At 36.5% G+C, this 15,692-nt stretch overlaps 2 protein-coding genes across 2 annotated transcripts; one reads left to right on the top strand and one right to left on the bottom strand.

Moving 5' to 3' along the window:
* The first annotated feature begins 279 nt into the window (after positions 1-279).
* On the top strand, positions 280-4,432 carry LOC107854579 (probable small nuclear ribonucleoprotein F). The gene is made up of 5 exons (XM_016699593.2): positions 280-397; positions 1,596-1,683; positions 1,804-1,841; positions 3,404-3,468; positions 4,205-4,432. The coding sequence occupies exons 1-5, from the start codon at positions 392-394 to the stop codon at positions 4,272-4,274; spliced, it is 267 nt and encodes an 88-aa protein (XP_016555079.1). The 5' UTR covers positions 280-391; the 3' UTR covers positions 4,275-4,432.
* Positions 4,433-6,080: 1,648 nt separating this feature from the next.
* Positions 6,081-9,746, bottom strand: LOC107854580. The gene is made up of 3 exons (XM_016699595.2): positions 9,452-9,746; positions 6,503-6,764; positions 6,081-6,414 (listed from the first exon to the last, which is right to left on the bottom strand). Exons 1-3 carry the CDS (start codon positions 9,596-9,598, stop codon positions 6,347-6,349), a joined length of 477 nt encoding a protein of 158 aa, XP_016555081.1. The 5' UTR covers positions 9,599-9,746; the 3' UTR covers positions 6,081-6,346.
* Between the last annotated feature and the right edge of the window lie 5,946 nt (positions 9,747-15,692).

The raw sequence follows: 15,692 nt of genomic DNA, 5'->3' as shown, positions 1-15,692 counted from the left end.
CATAAGGGCAGTAAAAATCATATATATTTATATTTTTGTAGCAACAGTTTGCAAAAATACAAAATACAACTTGCTATATTATGTAATTGTGAAATTGTTGCAATGAAACTCATAACTAAATGGATAAGTATGCTAATTCTAAATTTTGCCCTTTTTATAATAAGGGTGAGAATTTGTGTAAGTATAGTAAGTTAAGGTGTATGTTTATGTAATTTAACCCAAAATGGGCTACTATTTGAGAAGAAAGTCCAAGTCCCATCTAATTGGACTTTGGCCCATTAAACGTTGATAAGCCCAATTACCTCCTTCATAGCAGCACACATAGCAAATCACCTTTTTTTTTTAAGCTCACATTTTTTCCTAACAAACCCTAAACCCTCAAAAATCTTCAATGGCGGTAAAGTACTCGATCCAATTCTTCAATTTATGCTCCTTATTGTATTTTATATTATGTATTTTTTGCTTTCAGAAAACTGAAATTGCAATTACACTAACTTAATTTTGTGTGAATTAATAGTCGGAAGTATGTATTTTCTGCGGATATTTTTGATGTCTGAAACATTGTGCACATGATCTTGTTCCAAAATGTTTAGCATTTTACTTACTGAAATGGAAAATTAAGCTTATATGACAGATAATCATAAAGGTACTTTGTTTTCATTAATTTGATCTTTCTGTTTGTTTTTAAGTATTTAAGTTCCGATTTTGAAAGTACCCAAGTGTTTGGTTTAGTGGTTAAATGAAGTTGTGATGAGCACCACCATGAGGTCTCAGGACAGGTTCAATTCCCAGCAGATACTAGTGAAGGATCCAGAAATTTTATATCATGGGTGCTCAACTATTTTTAGTTTGAAAATGGATACTTAGGGTGGGTGCTCAACCAATATATTTAAATGAATTGCTATATTTTATACCTAAGTAATAATGTTTATCAAAAAAGCAATGGGTACCCATAGTATATACCATAGGTCCGCCACTGGTAGAGACAAACACTAGGTGATTTATTCCCATCTGTTCCAGCCTTGATGGACAGAGTTACCTAGTACCTATTGCTAGTGGGAGGTGTCAGGTATCCCGTGGATTTAGTTGAGGTGCGTGCAATCTGGCTCAGCTCGGACACCACGGTTTCGGATTTTGGAATAATTGAATTAATCTAATCCGATCTGGCTTAAAGAGTTTGTCAATTTGACTAGACGAATTACCAAGTAAATTGAGAGAAACAGAGTACACATAAGTATCGGAGTATCATATTTCATAAATTTGTTACTGTGAATTTTCTGAAGAACTTCGAGGTGTTTCCATATCTTTGCTTTACGGAGTGGCTGTATAATACTGTATTTCTAAACTTTGTATTTTGTCTATATTAATCATCATGGTGTTGTACTAGTTACTCATTATGTGTGTGTGGAAATAAAAGTAGAGTATCACACTATATGTAGAAACTTAGATTGTGGAAGTTATCCAAGAGGATATTTCTGTGCATAAAAGGAATTCGAATTGGGGCTTTGCGTTTGTAGAAATGATCAAGAAGTACTCCCCATGATTCTGATCCTGAGTATGTAGTTCTGATTCTGAAAAGCTTCTAATGTTGGCAGACAGTACCAGTTAATCCGAAGCCTTTTTTGAACAATTTGACTGGAAAGCCTGTGATGGTAAAGCTAAAGTGGGGACTGGAGTACAAAGGTACTCAGCTTTTCGGATTCGCTTATTCCTAACACTCTGTTATTCATTAAAGTTTTTGAGAGTGAGACTTGTGCAGACATTATTTAACTAAGCTCATTTTTTTGTTTTTCCTCTTTCAAGGGTTTCTGGTCTCCGTGGATTCATACATGAACTTGCAGGTACTACTGATAATTTGAGCTTCTGTCTGTATAATCAAATTGTTTAAAAGAACAATATCATTAAGTGGATGTATGTGCATGTATATCCTTGTGATGTGCTTAGCTCTTTATTCTGAACTATTCACTGTTAATCCATCTGGGGCTTGAATAGCTATCTACATCGTGGCTTTTATTATATTCAATTAGGAGTTCCTTTTGCAAGCAGATTTAGAAGAGTTTTTCCAAATATCAAACTCCGTTGGGACAGTTCTTGTTAACTTTGCTATGTTGTCGGACATTTGCACTTTTTTTCCTGTTTGTGGATGGACAGTGAGGAGTGACTGTTCAGTAAATCAGATATGTCTTCACTAAAAAGTCGCATTAAGTTTTTGCAATAATGTGGATTAATCAGCGATAAATTAAAAGACAAGAAAAATACAGTACTAACAACGAAATAGGTGTCAACTAAGAGATGCAAAGCTCATGAACTGTGTCATGTTTATGTCCTTCCCACTGTATGTTCCTTATAAATGCTGTACCTATCGAAGGGATAGCTTTACATTGAGTAAGGCAGTTGTTTCATCTTTCAAACCTCTGTTCTTCTTTCTTTCCATACAAACCTGAAAATGCATTCATGATGCTGTCCAAGTTTTACATTTGAAGTCATGAACTTGTGGCGTCTTTCCCGCATTTTAGTAAAGTACAAACAGCTCAAGCATTGACCCATCAGCTTTGCAGCAATGCAAAGTCCATTTCAAAGATGTGTGCTACCTTGTAATGAAGTAGGAAAGCGATTAGCTAATTCATCTGTCTGCAGCGCATAAAATATATACTTCCCAATAACTGTGTTCTTTAAGGTTATCTTGGATTAGGATAGCTCCGTATATCTGACTACATAAAAACCTGATTCTGGAGCAAGTTTTACAAATGGCTTTACTACTAAAATAAGAGAAATAACAAGCAGATACTAATACAATATGCATTAAAAGATGAAGGATTTTATGTTCATTGTCCGAAGAAGTTATTGTGAGCTCCCAATAACCTGCTTTTTCTAAAGAATTCTGTATCCATGCATTTTTTTGTGTGTACGACAACAACAACAAACCCAGTATATTCCCACATAGTGGGGTCTGGGGAGGGTAGAGTGTACGCAGTCTATACCACTACCGCTAAAGAAGTAGAGAGGCTGTTTCCGATAGACCCCCGGCTCAAGATAAAAGGCAATATACAAAAGCATCAAAAGCATAGAACACGATAAAATAACATAGGTACGACATCCACAAAAAATTTGTACATTGCCAAACAAAGGACACCAAAGTCCACCTAAATACTGCCTACTGCTCATCCACACCCTTATCCCTCTATCCTAATGCTTTCCTCCATATCTTCCTATCCAACTGCTCTATGTCACGTTTAATCACTTCTCTCCAGTATTTCTTCGGTCTACCCCTACCCTGTTTGAAACCTCCCAAGGCCAACCTCTCACACCTACGAACTGGGGCATCCGTGCCTCTCCTCATCACATGACCAAACCACCCCGTTTTTGTGTGTGATTTTCTGAAATCGCATTGTTCTTTTTGCAGCTTGCAAATGCAGAAGAATTCACTGATGGAGTAAGCACTGGTTCTCTCGGAGAGATCCTGATTAGGTACCTTCATGGCTTTGTCTTTTGATCTTGATATTTGGACTATATTTGCATCTATTTGACATTCATGCAACAGATGAGCATAATAATCAGCTAGTCATATCCTCCGCGCCCACCCCCCTCTTTTCTGCTGCATCAAGTAGCAGGCATAAAGAGCTTATCATATTTTCTTCCCAGGCTGACTTTTCCGTTAGTTTTTCCCCACACTAGGTTCATTTTCTGAGTGGAAATAGGGAGACTTTTCTTTGCCGTGCATCTTTGTACGTGTTGGATGTCTCATGGTGAAAACCATGAAGTGTTAATTTTCTACGAACATGAATTAAATGTATTTTCTCTGTTGCCCCTGTGAGACATTCATAGCATTTCAAAAGAGTCGGTTGTTGCTAACTAATTCAATCTGTACTCGCGAACTTGATTTCATGCTCCATCTTCCTCGCAATATCATTCTCTAATTGGATCATTTGCATCTTTTCCTTTTGCGGATCACTGGAACAACTAACTTGCACCACAGAAAGCTGTGCATTTGTTTCATTTTTTGTTTGAGATTTTCAATTCTTGTCAAGTCACCTTGAGTATTTCTTGATTATTTATTGATGTTTCAGAATTTACTTATATGGTAGTATTCTTAACCTGTTTTTAATCAAATGTATCATGGAAATCACCAAGGTTGAAATTGCTGCTCCTCAATGAAAAACCATGCAACTTCCCTTTGCTAATCTTGTTTGTTTTGCATTTGCAGATGTAATAATGTCCTCTATCTTCGTGGCGTACCCGAGGATGAAGAACTGGAAGATGCTGATCGCGACTAGAAAGTGTATTGTATTAATAGTGACATGGTGTTCGGCCAGTTCAACCAGATTTCTGGTTCATTGATCATGATTTGGACATTTGTCTTCTTCAATGTATTATCAATTATGTATTTTCTTAGGTGCTCCTATCTGATAATATGATTTATAGTTTGGGGAAATGATTGGTGACTAATGATTTACCGGAGAAAAATGAACCAGCTATGACTAGAAAGCTATATGATCTCCAGATTGAGTTTTATTTTTGTTAATCGTAGACTCGAAACAGTATCATATAGACATAAATCTCCTTGAAAATAGGATGAAATGAAAATTAGATAATAATTGCTAGCTTTTATGGATAGTAATGGATAAATATTTAACATATATCTATAAAAGTAGATTTTTATGGCAAAAAATTTGGCCTGTTTTAAACTTTAGAAATCATGGCCATGAATACTGCAGCCTTTAGCAAGAGGAAAATGAGGTCTTGGAGAAAATCACTATCAATTCCCTATGAAATAACTTTCCACATATTGTCACATCTTCCCGTCAAGTCTTTAATGCGTTTCAAGTGCATTTCCCAATTTCATAACTCCCTTGTATCCGATAAAGATTTCGTGAATAAACATCAATCCCTCTCTATGACTCGCCCTGGTAGAATCAAATTGACTGTGCGCCAAAGAGAATCTTTTTACACTATAGAACAAATTGAAGATGGTGAATCCTCCCTTTTTCATATTGAGCATCTTGATAAACTCTATTGATCACAACCCTATCACTTCCAACGACTTTTTGGAGTTTGTTAATGGTCTATTTTGCTTATCAACATTGCACCAACCTCCTGTAATTTGCAATCCCAGTACAAGAGAAATAACATCTCTTCCCAACATACATGTCGATCGCTATAGTCAATGTTCATTAGGTTATGAACCAGAAGAAAAAATCTACAAAGTTCTCTTCGTGCAACTTGAAAACACGAGAATATATTCAGAGACATATGCAAGAAACTGGGTTTTCACTCTAGGAGTAGATAAGTCATGGAAGAACATAGATAATGTTCTCCATTTTCGTCGATTGAAGGAGGGAGTTTGCATTAATGGAGTTATCTATATGTTGAATGATTATATTTGGGAGAAAACTGTAGTTGAATTTGATTTGAAAGTGCATATGGGATACCAGAAGATTTACATGAGATTTTAGATTCTTGTAATCTGATAGAAGTGAAGGGAAAATTAGCAGTCGTTGAAGAAAATATAATGGATGGGGAGTTTAGTTTGTGGATTTTAGATGATGATCATTTTTCACTATGGCAGAGAAATTTCATTATTAAATTTCCAGGAATGAAGTTTTGTTCCCAGACATATGGGGAGATTATATTTGTTGCTAAGGCAAAGAGGTGCGATAAATTCACTTATTTCTGTTATGATATTACGAGAAAAAGTTGGAGAAAACATGGAGTTGAGGGATCTCGCGTGATGTATATGATTAGACGCATATATAGATTCGTCGAAAACATCTTCCCATTGGGAAATATATGCAGTGCTACTCAAGAAGTCTGAAATGTTGGAATGATCAGTGCAAGTTACTTGTCATGGTGCACATAACATACGCTAAGAGGTGTCGAGGTAGGTCGAAGAAGAATTCGGAACATGATACAACTGCTGTAACTTACTGAGGACATGACCTCCGGTGGAAGGTATAGAGGTCAAAAATTAGGATAGAAGGTTAGTAGGTAGCTGAGTGTTGTATTTACGAATCAAATAATTTCTTTTTTCTTCCTTAATTATTACGATATGTTGCTTTCTACTATATGTTCATTCTCAAACAGACAAGAAACTGCATGTATATTGATGTATCCTATCGGTGTTCAACTTGATACGAATCAAGAACAAAAACTGATAAAACTAAAAAGGAAATTTATCTATATTTAACTGCTAACGTTATTTTTCCACGAAAACAGCCAACTGATACACAAAGTTAACTTTGAATCCGCTGGTCTTGAATGTGTAGCAACAAACTCTGTATTTTTCATGTTACCTGACAAAGCCAAAGTTTACATCATGACAAACAGGCACAAGATCAAACCGATAGGATCAAGAACGTCCAAGATGACCTCGTCCTCCACACTCCGAACACATTATGTTACCAGAACCCCCACAACCTGCAGCACCAAAGTCAATGAGTAAAATATCTGGCCGTTATTGAGGGAAATTTGAAGGTGAAGTAAAAGAGAGAAGAAAAGAACTTACCTAAGCATCTAACTTTGACAATTATCCCTTGACTTTCCATTATAGAATCAACATATAAGCCCGAACCAGAGCAGGTGGTACAAAGGACAACACCTTTAGCTTCACACTCGGGACAATGAGGATTATCTCCGGTATTCTTCTTGGCCAAGGACAATCCAGTTGGCTTCTCAATTCTTTCCTCCGGTACGGATTTATCATAGCAAAACAGAGATTCAAGACTGCTTATATGTTTGTGAGCATCACCAACAGCATTTGGCATTGCCTGCAAAGTAGAGGCACATACTCTTAGATCTCAAGCATAATGTAAGTCCTTTGCAAAATGCAAAGAGATGCATCCTGAGATCGTTTTAGATTATTTTCAACCACGGCTTTAGCTATGAGACAAAAACAAACGATATATTTAATTTATGATTTGCTTCCATGTCGGAAATGAAGTTGGAACCATATGCGAAGACAAATGTAATACTTTATAGTTGCTCCACATAACATATAAGATACATTCACCTGAGCTAGGGACACTAATACATATACCATGTTGCATCTGTAGATAAGCCTGTAACACATGTTATGTTTTAGACAAAGTTTCCCCTGCATGAAATTGGCATGTTAAGTGGTGATTCAAAGGACGGCTCGGGTTTCTCCTAAGTTTCAACTCATTGTAGCTTAGTTTTCCTTTGAAACTTCTGTACACAATCTGTGTACACAATCTGTCCATTGTTTCAAGAAGCTCTCCCAATCCATTCGAATCTTGAAGCACTTACACACAAATTATCCTCCAGGATGAAATACATAGAGGTGCACGCAAGCTGATATTGCTCAATATTTAGAACTGCTCATTCACTAGGTTCTTTTCCAGACACAAGCAATTGTAACCATAGAACTTTTGTCCTTTAGATTAATCTGCCACCCCCACCAGTAATGGAAAGCTCTATTCACCCAATCACAGAGCTAGGCTAAAGAATTGAATCCGCTTGTTGAAAAGTTTTGCAAATACCGGCAGAACCATTTTTTAAAAAAAATTATAACTTGTGAAATCCAGATAAAGAGAAAATTGTAGTGAAGGGCTTCAAAAATTACTACTTTTGAATCCCTTGTATAAACTCCTAGCTCCGGCTGTGGTATGAAAGTTGAGGATAGGGGAAGAGGAAATGGAGACAAGGTGGGGAATCGAACCCTCACTTGTGCCAACGAGGTGAAAGTTTAGGTAGCCAACCAACTGAACTACTAACTACTAAGATTTCCTGCCACTGTGTTCACCATTGTATATTTGTCCTTTATATGCAACACTAAGCAGACTTCAGTTTAAGGATTCGGCGGCAGAACCTAGTAGCTTTCGCCTGGACCCCGCATTTATGTTAAAAAATCCACTTAATAATGTACAAACAATTTATCCATTACCTAGCAAGCTGCCTTTTCTAAAATTCAAAACTCAAAATACTAGCCCCGCCACTGTGTTCACCGTTGTATATTTTTCCTTTATATGAAACACTAAGCACTTATAAATACGCGGCCACCTCTATTTATCTCTATGTCCTCCGGTCCGGGGACGGAGCTACAGTTCTGCTTGCAGATTCCACTAAACCCAGTAGCTTTGGCCAAGACCTTGTGTTTAAGTTCAAATATTCACTTAATATGTACAAATAATTCATCCATAACCTAGCAAGCTACTTTTCTGGAACCCAGACCTCAAAATCCTAGCTCCACCTTTGTCCTTCCACCCACCCCACCCCGTTATATTAAAAAATGATCCCTTATGATGTCTAAATGATTAATCCAAAACCCAATAAATTCCTTTTCTAAACTCAAAATTCTAGCTCCGCCTCTACCCCTAACCCCACCACCCACCCCATCCAAAAGCAATAACGACATACCCAGTAAAATCCCACAAAATGGGGTCTGGGGAGGGTGGAGCGTACGCAGACCTTACAACTAACTCAGGGAGGTAGAGAAGCTGTTTCCAAAAAAGAACCCAGCTCAAGTGAAGTAAATCAATGTAGTATTTAAAAGGAAAAACAGGAGAGAAACATGACACTAATAGCAAAGTAGTGCAAAGCATATATGCAAGGAACGTTAACATCAAAAACAAGGCGGACCAACTAAACATAGTAAACAACAAATGATATTAGATAGCAAAAGCCAAAGACTACCAGAATAGGCTAATACAACGACAGACACGGTGCTCTACACCACCACCGAGCCAAATACATGAATAGGCTAATACTAAGACAACGCTCAACACCCTCCTATATAAGGTCACGTCCTCAGTAAGCTAAAGATGCACCATATGATGTCTAATCACCTCTCCCCAATACTTCTTTGCCTACCTGAATAGGCTAATACAACAACATACACGGTACTCCACACTACCACCGAGCCAAATACATTGAACACGCTAATATTAAGACAACACTCAACTACCTACTAACCTTTTATCCTTATATGCGACCTCCAAACCCTCCTATCTTTCTTCGTAAGCCGAAGATACACCATATGTTGTCTAATCACCTCTCCTCAATACTTCATTTGCCTACCTATACCTCTCCTCGTCCCCACTATATCCACCTTTCATACCTCCTCACTGCGGCATCCCCACATCTCCTTGTCACATGTCCCACCCCATCCAAAAGAAAAACCATGAACAAACAAACAGCTCATTTGGGTATAAATTTCTCCATTAACTCAATCTTGAAGAGCACTCAAGGGTGTATGGGCCGTGGGGCCTAGTGTTTCAATGAAAGTTGAGTTGAGCACATGAGCTAAACATTAGGTGATTTTTTTCCATATGTACGGAGTTACTTGATACTTAGTCTAAGGTATGCGTAGGCGGGCTTGGATATTACGGTTATAAAGAAAAATTAAATCTTGAAGCATAAACAACAAGAAAATTCAACAATTAAAAAGCTTAGCATAAAAAAATTATACGTAAATACAAATTAAATAAACACTTACTTGTCGTGGTGAACAAGATCCAAAAATGACATTATTATTCGATAAATTTCTGCAATTGGGTCTTTTAATGAAGGAGCTTGTACGTGAAATTGGTGAAAATTTGGGAAAATTAACTAAGAAAGGTGATATCTTTAGTGCACAATCCATTTTTCAACAAAGAAATTTGAGACCGAAACAAGCATAAAAGTTTAGTATTTGTCATCCATTTTTCGATGAAATTAGTGTAGTTTTTTTGGGTCTTTCACCTTGGAGTTAACGACGTAGTATTTTGTCTTCATGTTGTTTCTACTTTTGTGACCCGAAAGAGAAAGAGATGAGGCCCATTGGTAAATGGGCTGATTCAACCCGATTGGCCCATTGCCAGTTTTAGACAACAACAACAACTGTCGTTTGGTTGTGAAAGAGTTATATCAGAATAATTAATTTCGAGATTAGTTGTTTTGAGATAATTAATTTTTAGATTAGTTATTCCATCATGTATATGAGATAACTTATTCCATCTCCATGGTGTAATGGTGAGATGAATAATCTCGGTACTAATTAATACCTCTAACCAAACATGTGATAAAATAGTCTTTCATTTTATTCCGAGACTATTTGTCCCTTATACCTCGACCAAATGACCACATAGAGTTGGATTTGTTAGTCTGTACCTCTACCTCAAAGGTGACGTAGAGAGGTTGTTTTCAAGTCGATCGACGATCTATCGGAAACAACCTCTCTCTATATAGATTGCATACATTCTACCTTAGACTTCACTTTATGAGAATAAAGTGGGTATATATGTTGTTATATCTAAAACTCTCAATAGGTCAATCGGTTATTGTTTTGTCTAAAACTCTATGTTTGTAGTTTCTTGTTTGTATAGTTTTGGAGATGTTTATTGTTTTGGTTATATCGGTTGAAAAATTATTTTATGGTATTCTTGTTTATGTTATTATCTATTATTTCTTGAACTTATTTACATCTTTTTCTAAAATGTTTTTGTCCTAAGCGGAGAAGTACAAGAAACAAGGGTAGTAGCAAAATAACATATGATAACATACAGGACTAACACAAAATAACACTACAATCGATCTACCAAAAAACAACAGGCATCGCCAGAGCTCTAAGAATAAGAATTTAGTACAAAAGAACAAGACAAAACACGTGTACCTATTAGCATAGACACACTCCTTATGTTGGGTTATTGGGTCTTTTTTCCTTCATATGTGGATAAATGAAGCCCAATTTGGACCAACTCACTTTTGCCCATAAGCCCATTACTATGGGGCATATATATTGATCTTTTTAGGTCTTATTCGCCATCACAAAAAGAGAGTTTTCAGCAGCCAAAGAGAGACAAACAAAGCTGATTTTCGTACCTAAATTTCAGCCACAACTATCAACTTCAAATTGCGATTTTCGCTTCGTTTCTTGTCCGATTGAGCTGATTTTTGGATTGCTTGTTTCCCTCATCTCAATCTTTTATTAGGAACTGACGGAGCTTGATTTGATGACCTGTAGTTCCTGTTCTTCATTCCCAAACAGTAGTTGCGTTTTTTGTGCTTTCACTCCTTTATTTCTCTAGTGTTTGGTGTTGTGGTTTATGTATTGTTTCTTTTTGTTTGACACTTGTTTTGTAGCCATTTTGGAGAACAATATTGTAACTATTTGGTGATTATAGTTGAGGTTTGGTCATACGATTTTTTACTCTTCACACCGAAGGATTCTCCACGTAAATTTGGTGTCTTGTATGATTGCCTTTATTCTTTCCCTATCGTATTTGTGTGGTAATTTATTTGCTGCCATATTACTTTGTTTTGCTTGATTTGCTTGTCTCCTCTTAGTTCCAATTGGAAGGAAAAGTTTAGACTTGGGTATTCTTCCGCTGCTACCACGTCGGGCTCTTTCATAGTGCCCCTGTCTTTCTCAACAAAGTGATATCAGAGCGACGTTAAATCGGGTGTTCATCTTGGTGGTTCAGTTTTAGTCACAACCTATTTGACGATAATGAAGATTTTGATTTGAGAAATTTTATCAGAGTGTTACTCTGTGTAGAGATAAAAATTTAATGGAGGAGATTTTGGAGATGGAGACTGAATTTATTGAAGACTACTTGAAGAAGCTGGAGCAAATTTATTTTATCAGAAATTCTTTACCAAGAGGGAAGTTTGAAGATTGTTGAATGATTGTCGGGATGGCGGTCTCCTCCACATAGTTGGGAGGGGGAGAATTGTTGGGTTATTGGGTCTTTTTCCCTTCCTATGTGGATAAATGAAGCCCAATTTGGACCAACCCAATTTTCCCCATAGGCCTATTACTATGAGGCATATATATTGATCTTTTTAGGTCTTATTCAACATCACAAAAAGAGAGTTTTCAGCAGCCAAAGAGAGACAAACAAAGCTGATTTTCGTACCTAAATTCCAGCCACACCTGTCAACTTAAAATTGTGATTCCTACTTCGTTTCTTGTCCGATTGAGCTGATTTTTGGACTGCTTGTTCCTCTCATCGCAATCTTTGATTAGGAACTAACAGAGCTTGATTTGGTGGCTTTTAGCTCCTGTTCTTCATTCCCAAACAGTAGCTGCATTTTTTGTGCTTTCACTCCTTTATTTCTCTATTGTTTAGTGTTGTGGTTTATGTATTGTTTTTTTGTTGTTTGACACTTGTTTTTTGGCCATTTTGGAGAACAATATTGTAACTATTTGCTGATTATAGTGGAGGTTTGGTCCCGTGGTTTTTTACTCTTTACACCAAAGGATTTCCATGTAAATTTGGTGTCTTGTGTGATTGCCTTTATTCTTGCCCTATTGTATTTGTGTGGTAATTTATTTGTTGTCATATTACTTTGTTTTGCTTGGTTTTCTTGTCTCCTCTTAGTTCAAATTGGAAGGGAACGTTTAGACTTGGGTATTCTTCTGCTGTTACACTGCTGGACTCTTTCATAGTGCCTCTGTCTTTCCCAACACCTTCTTCCTAACCTTCTACCTACCCTAATTCACGTTTTTCATACTTTCTTATTTATGTGTGATGACATGAGAGGGGGAAAAGAAAATAAAAAATTAGTGAGAGGAATTTAATGTTTAACTTGAAATACTTTTTAAATTTATCTTTCAAACTTCACATAAGTTTGAAATTGAAATGATGAATCGAACCGCAAAGCAAATCTGAAAAATATTAAGTTGAAGTTGATCTTGAAATAATAAAGTAAAGAGTATATATCTTGCATTTAGTAATTTTTATGTGTTGCCTGTTTGGTGTCGAATTGGATAAGCTATTTAAAAATACCAAATAAGATAATTTTGGAATAGAGCTTGATTATAATCTCAATTAAAATTTACAATGCTCTTGATGACCCACCCGATAAATATAAAACCCTTGGAGAATATATTTTTCTTATTTTTTATTTGTATTTGGTATTTGTATTGAATATTGAAGTCTAATTAATTTCGAAATCATGCACTATAAAGTTTAGTTTTGGCGGCAAATCTAGAATTCAAAAAGTCGCTGAATTTAACCGTATAATCACAATTCATATTAATGATCATTTTAGGCTATGTTGTATGAAGCGGAGTGTTGGCCAGTTAAGAACTCCTACATCCAAAAATTGAAGGTGACAGAAATGAGGATGTTGCGATGAATGTGGGGACTTACCAAGAGGAACAAGGTTAGAAATGAGAATACTCAAGAGAAGGTAGGCGGCGTAGCTTCGATGGAGGACAAGGTGCGGAAAATGAGATTGTGGTGGTTCGGACATGTGATAAGGAGGGGTACAGATGCTTCGATACGGAGATGTGAGAGGCTGACTATGGATGATTTTAGATGGAGTAGAGGTAGGCTGAAGAAATATTAAAGGGAGATGATTAGGCATGACATGAAGCAGTTAAAACTTACGGAGGACATGATCCTTGATAGGACTGTGTGGAGGCCGTAGATTAGAGTAGAGGGATAGTAGGTAGGAGTATGCCCGTGATAGTAGAGAAGAGTACTTTGCTTGTATCTTTGCCTGTAGTTTCTTGTAGCCTCTTGTTCGTGGTGTTTTGGTGATGTTTATGATTTCGAATAGTTAGTTTATAGTATTACCTTGTGGGTGTCTTATTTCCTTTATTATCTAGCGGTGGGATATCCCTTTTTGTGGTTTGCTTTTATGTTTTGTGTTTTTTATACTGTTATCTATCCTGAGTTGGAGGTCTATCAGAAACAACCTCTCTACTTCAACTGAGATAGTGATATGAACTGCGTACATTTTATCCTTTACTCGAAGAAATAGCCAACCTAGTCTAACACCATCAAAGTTAGATTACCACTTCTTATGTGTCATGGATAAGGAGCAAACAGACTACAAAGAGACATTCTAGTTTATTTTAACTTAAATTTTGAATAAGGATAATAGAAATAGTGTTGAAAAAAAAAACTCATCCTTTTCAACAAAAATGAATCTAAATAAATGTATTACAAATGGCTTTTTTGTGTTCTTCCAATCAACAATAATCTCATCATTAATCAAGAATGGTAACCAATATGAGTTATAGTGGGATAATTGAAATTTATCATACTCTTTGTAGACACCTAATTCTGTCCCTCCCGAAGACCCAAGTTATACATTTTTATCCCTGTTTTACCACGTGCCCTCACCTGTATGATTATATCCCATAAAAATACAAAAATAACAAACCCACTAACAAACCTAATCCCCAATTATTCTTTTGTAACAAAATTAACCACCCCTCCTATCAATTTTGGACAATACATCACTACCCCATGCCCCATACCCTACCCTACATGACCCCACCCTCACCACATATACATACCCACACAATCACGGAAGCAGAGGTCATGATTTTGGTTAAAACAAAAAATAGAGAGATACAGCAGATCTCAAGAAAGGCAATTCCTTTCTTCTCTATTAAAAAAAAACAAAAATTCACATACGGACATACAACACATCTCAAAAAAAGAAAACAATTCCTTTTTTTCTCCAAAAAAATCAAACGAACCCACCGGAGAAAGCTCAAAACAGAAAAAAAAAATCAAAAATGAATTAGAAATGGGAAGGGAACGATCTGAACAGTGAGAAGGTAAGAAATTGGGTCTTGTTTTGAGCTTTTCCGATTGAATCTTGCCTAGAATCTATCTTTGAGTTCATCGTCCGGTCGATCTACTTATAAAAGTCTTGAAATTTCTTCATTTATCTTTTGGTTTCTGATTGGGTGTGGCCGGAAACTTCAAGTTTTGCCGAAAAATGTAAAAAAAAAACTGGTGATCGATCGCTGAAATTAGTCCCGTTTCGAATCAGTTTCGCGCTAGTTTCGATATACAGGACTGGTTTATTTTATTTTGGGGTCATTGGTATTCATTTTTGGTTCAGGGATTTAGATTTCAGTTCATCATAACTCGTTCGTTGAGTTCAGTTTTGGGTTTCAATTCCTCAATATTGAGTTGGATTCTTGATCGGGTTAAGGTTCCTTGTTCGAGGTTTTCAGTTTCGGACTTCTTTATTGACAAAAAATGAATTCTATTGAGGTCTTGTTCTTTGGTTGAAATCTGTTCGGTTGGAAATTTTGAGATACTGATTGGGTTTGTTCGTTGTGAGGTTCTCCGATCGAGTATTTTGGTCTTCGGATTTCTTTATTATCGACAAGGATCATTTTCATCGAGGTCCATTTCTTCTACCGATCTTTATTTTATCTTGACTCTTTATTGATGTTGTGGGTGTGGATGATTTATTTGTTGTGTGTTTGGTTTGAATCTTCGTTTTTTATGTTGTGTTTAATGTTGGTTTCGGATTATGAGATGTGATTGAAAAATCGAAGCATATACTAATCATGTGGTTAAAAATGAACTTGGGGGTGAGAATTAAAATTTGACATAATTGGATTAGTTGATTTCATCGTGTGTTTAACTTAAAACGAGCGCTAATTGAACTCGGTAGTATCGTGATACGCCGATTGGTTTAGGCAAAGGTAGGTCGGGTAGGCAAGATTTAAGATTTGTGATTGTTGAATGGTGAAATGTTTGTGGAATGATTTTGATTTATACATTGACATCTATTGTATTAATTTGGCCGGAGAATGCCCCTAAGTATCCGTATATATTCATTCACCGAGGAATGCCTCGAAGTACCTTGTACTTGGAAGATGTTCGTGGTGAAGGCCCGAGGCGACGGGTGAAGCAGTAGAGCGTAGTATAGGATTAGTCTAGGGTAGAATAGATTTATATTTCTGCATTATTTATTTTTGGACTGTATAATTGGAC

Source organism: Capsicum annuum, chromosome 10 (genome assembly GCF_002878395.1).
Source record: "Capsicum annuum cultivar UCD-10X-F1 chromosome 10, UCD10Xv1.1, whole genome shotgun sequence".
Classification (NCBI taxonomy): domain Eukaryota; kingdom Viridiplantae; phylum Streptophyta; class Magnoliopsida; order Solanales; family Solanaceae; genus Capsicum; species Capsicum annuum.
This window is presented reverse-complemented; position numbering and strand designations above follow the sequence as displayed.

Bases quoted from the DNA above. Each gene is read 5' to 3' on its own strand.
- LOC107854579 (XM_016699593.2), top strand. The intron at 1,684-1,803 runs GTACTCAGCTTT...TCCTCTTTCAAG, and splicing joins GTGGGGACTGGAGTACAAAG to GGTTTCTGGTCTCCGTGGAT. The intron at 1,842-3,403 runs GTACTACTGATA...TTCTTTTTGCAG, and splicing joins ATTCATACATGAACTTGCAG to CTTGCAAATGCAGAAGAATT.
- LOC107854580 (XM_016699595.2), bottom strand. From the start codon at position 9,598: ATGGATTGTGCACTAAAGATATCACCTTTCTTAGTTAATTTTCCCAAA. The intron at 6,765-9,451 runs GTAAGTGTTTAT...TCTACTTTGCAG, and splicing joins GATCTTGTTCACCACGACAA to GCAATGCCAAATGCTGTTGG. The intron at 6,415-6,502 runs GTAAGTTCTTTT...TTGGTGCTGCAG, and splicing joins TGTCAAAGTTAGATGCTTAG to GTTGTGGGGGTTCTGGTAAC.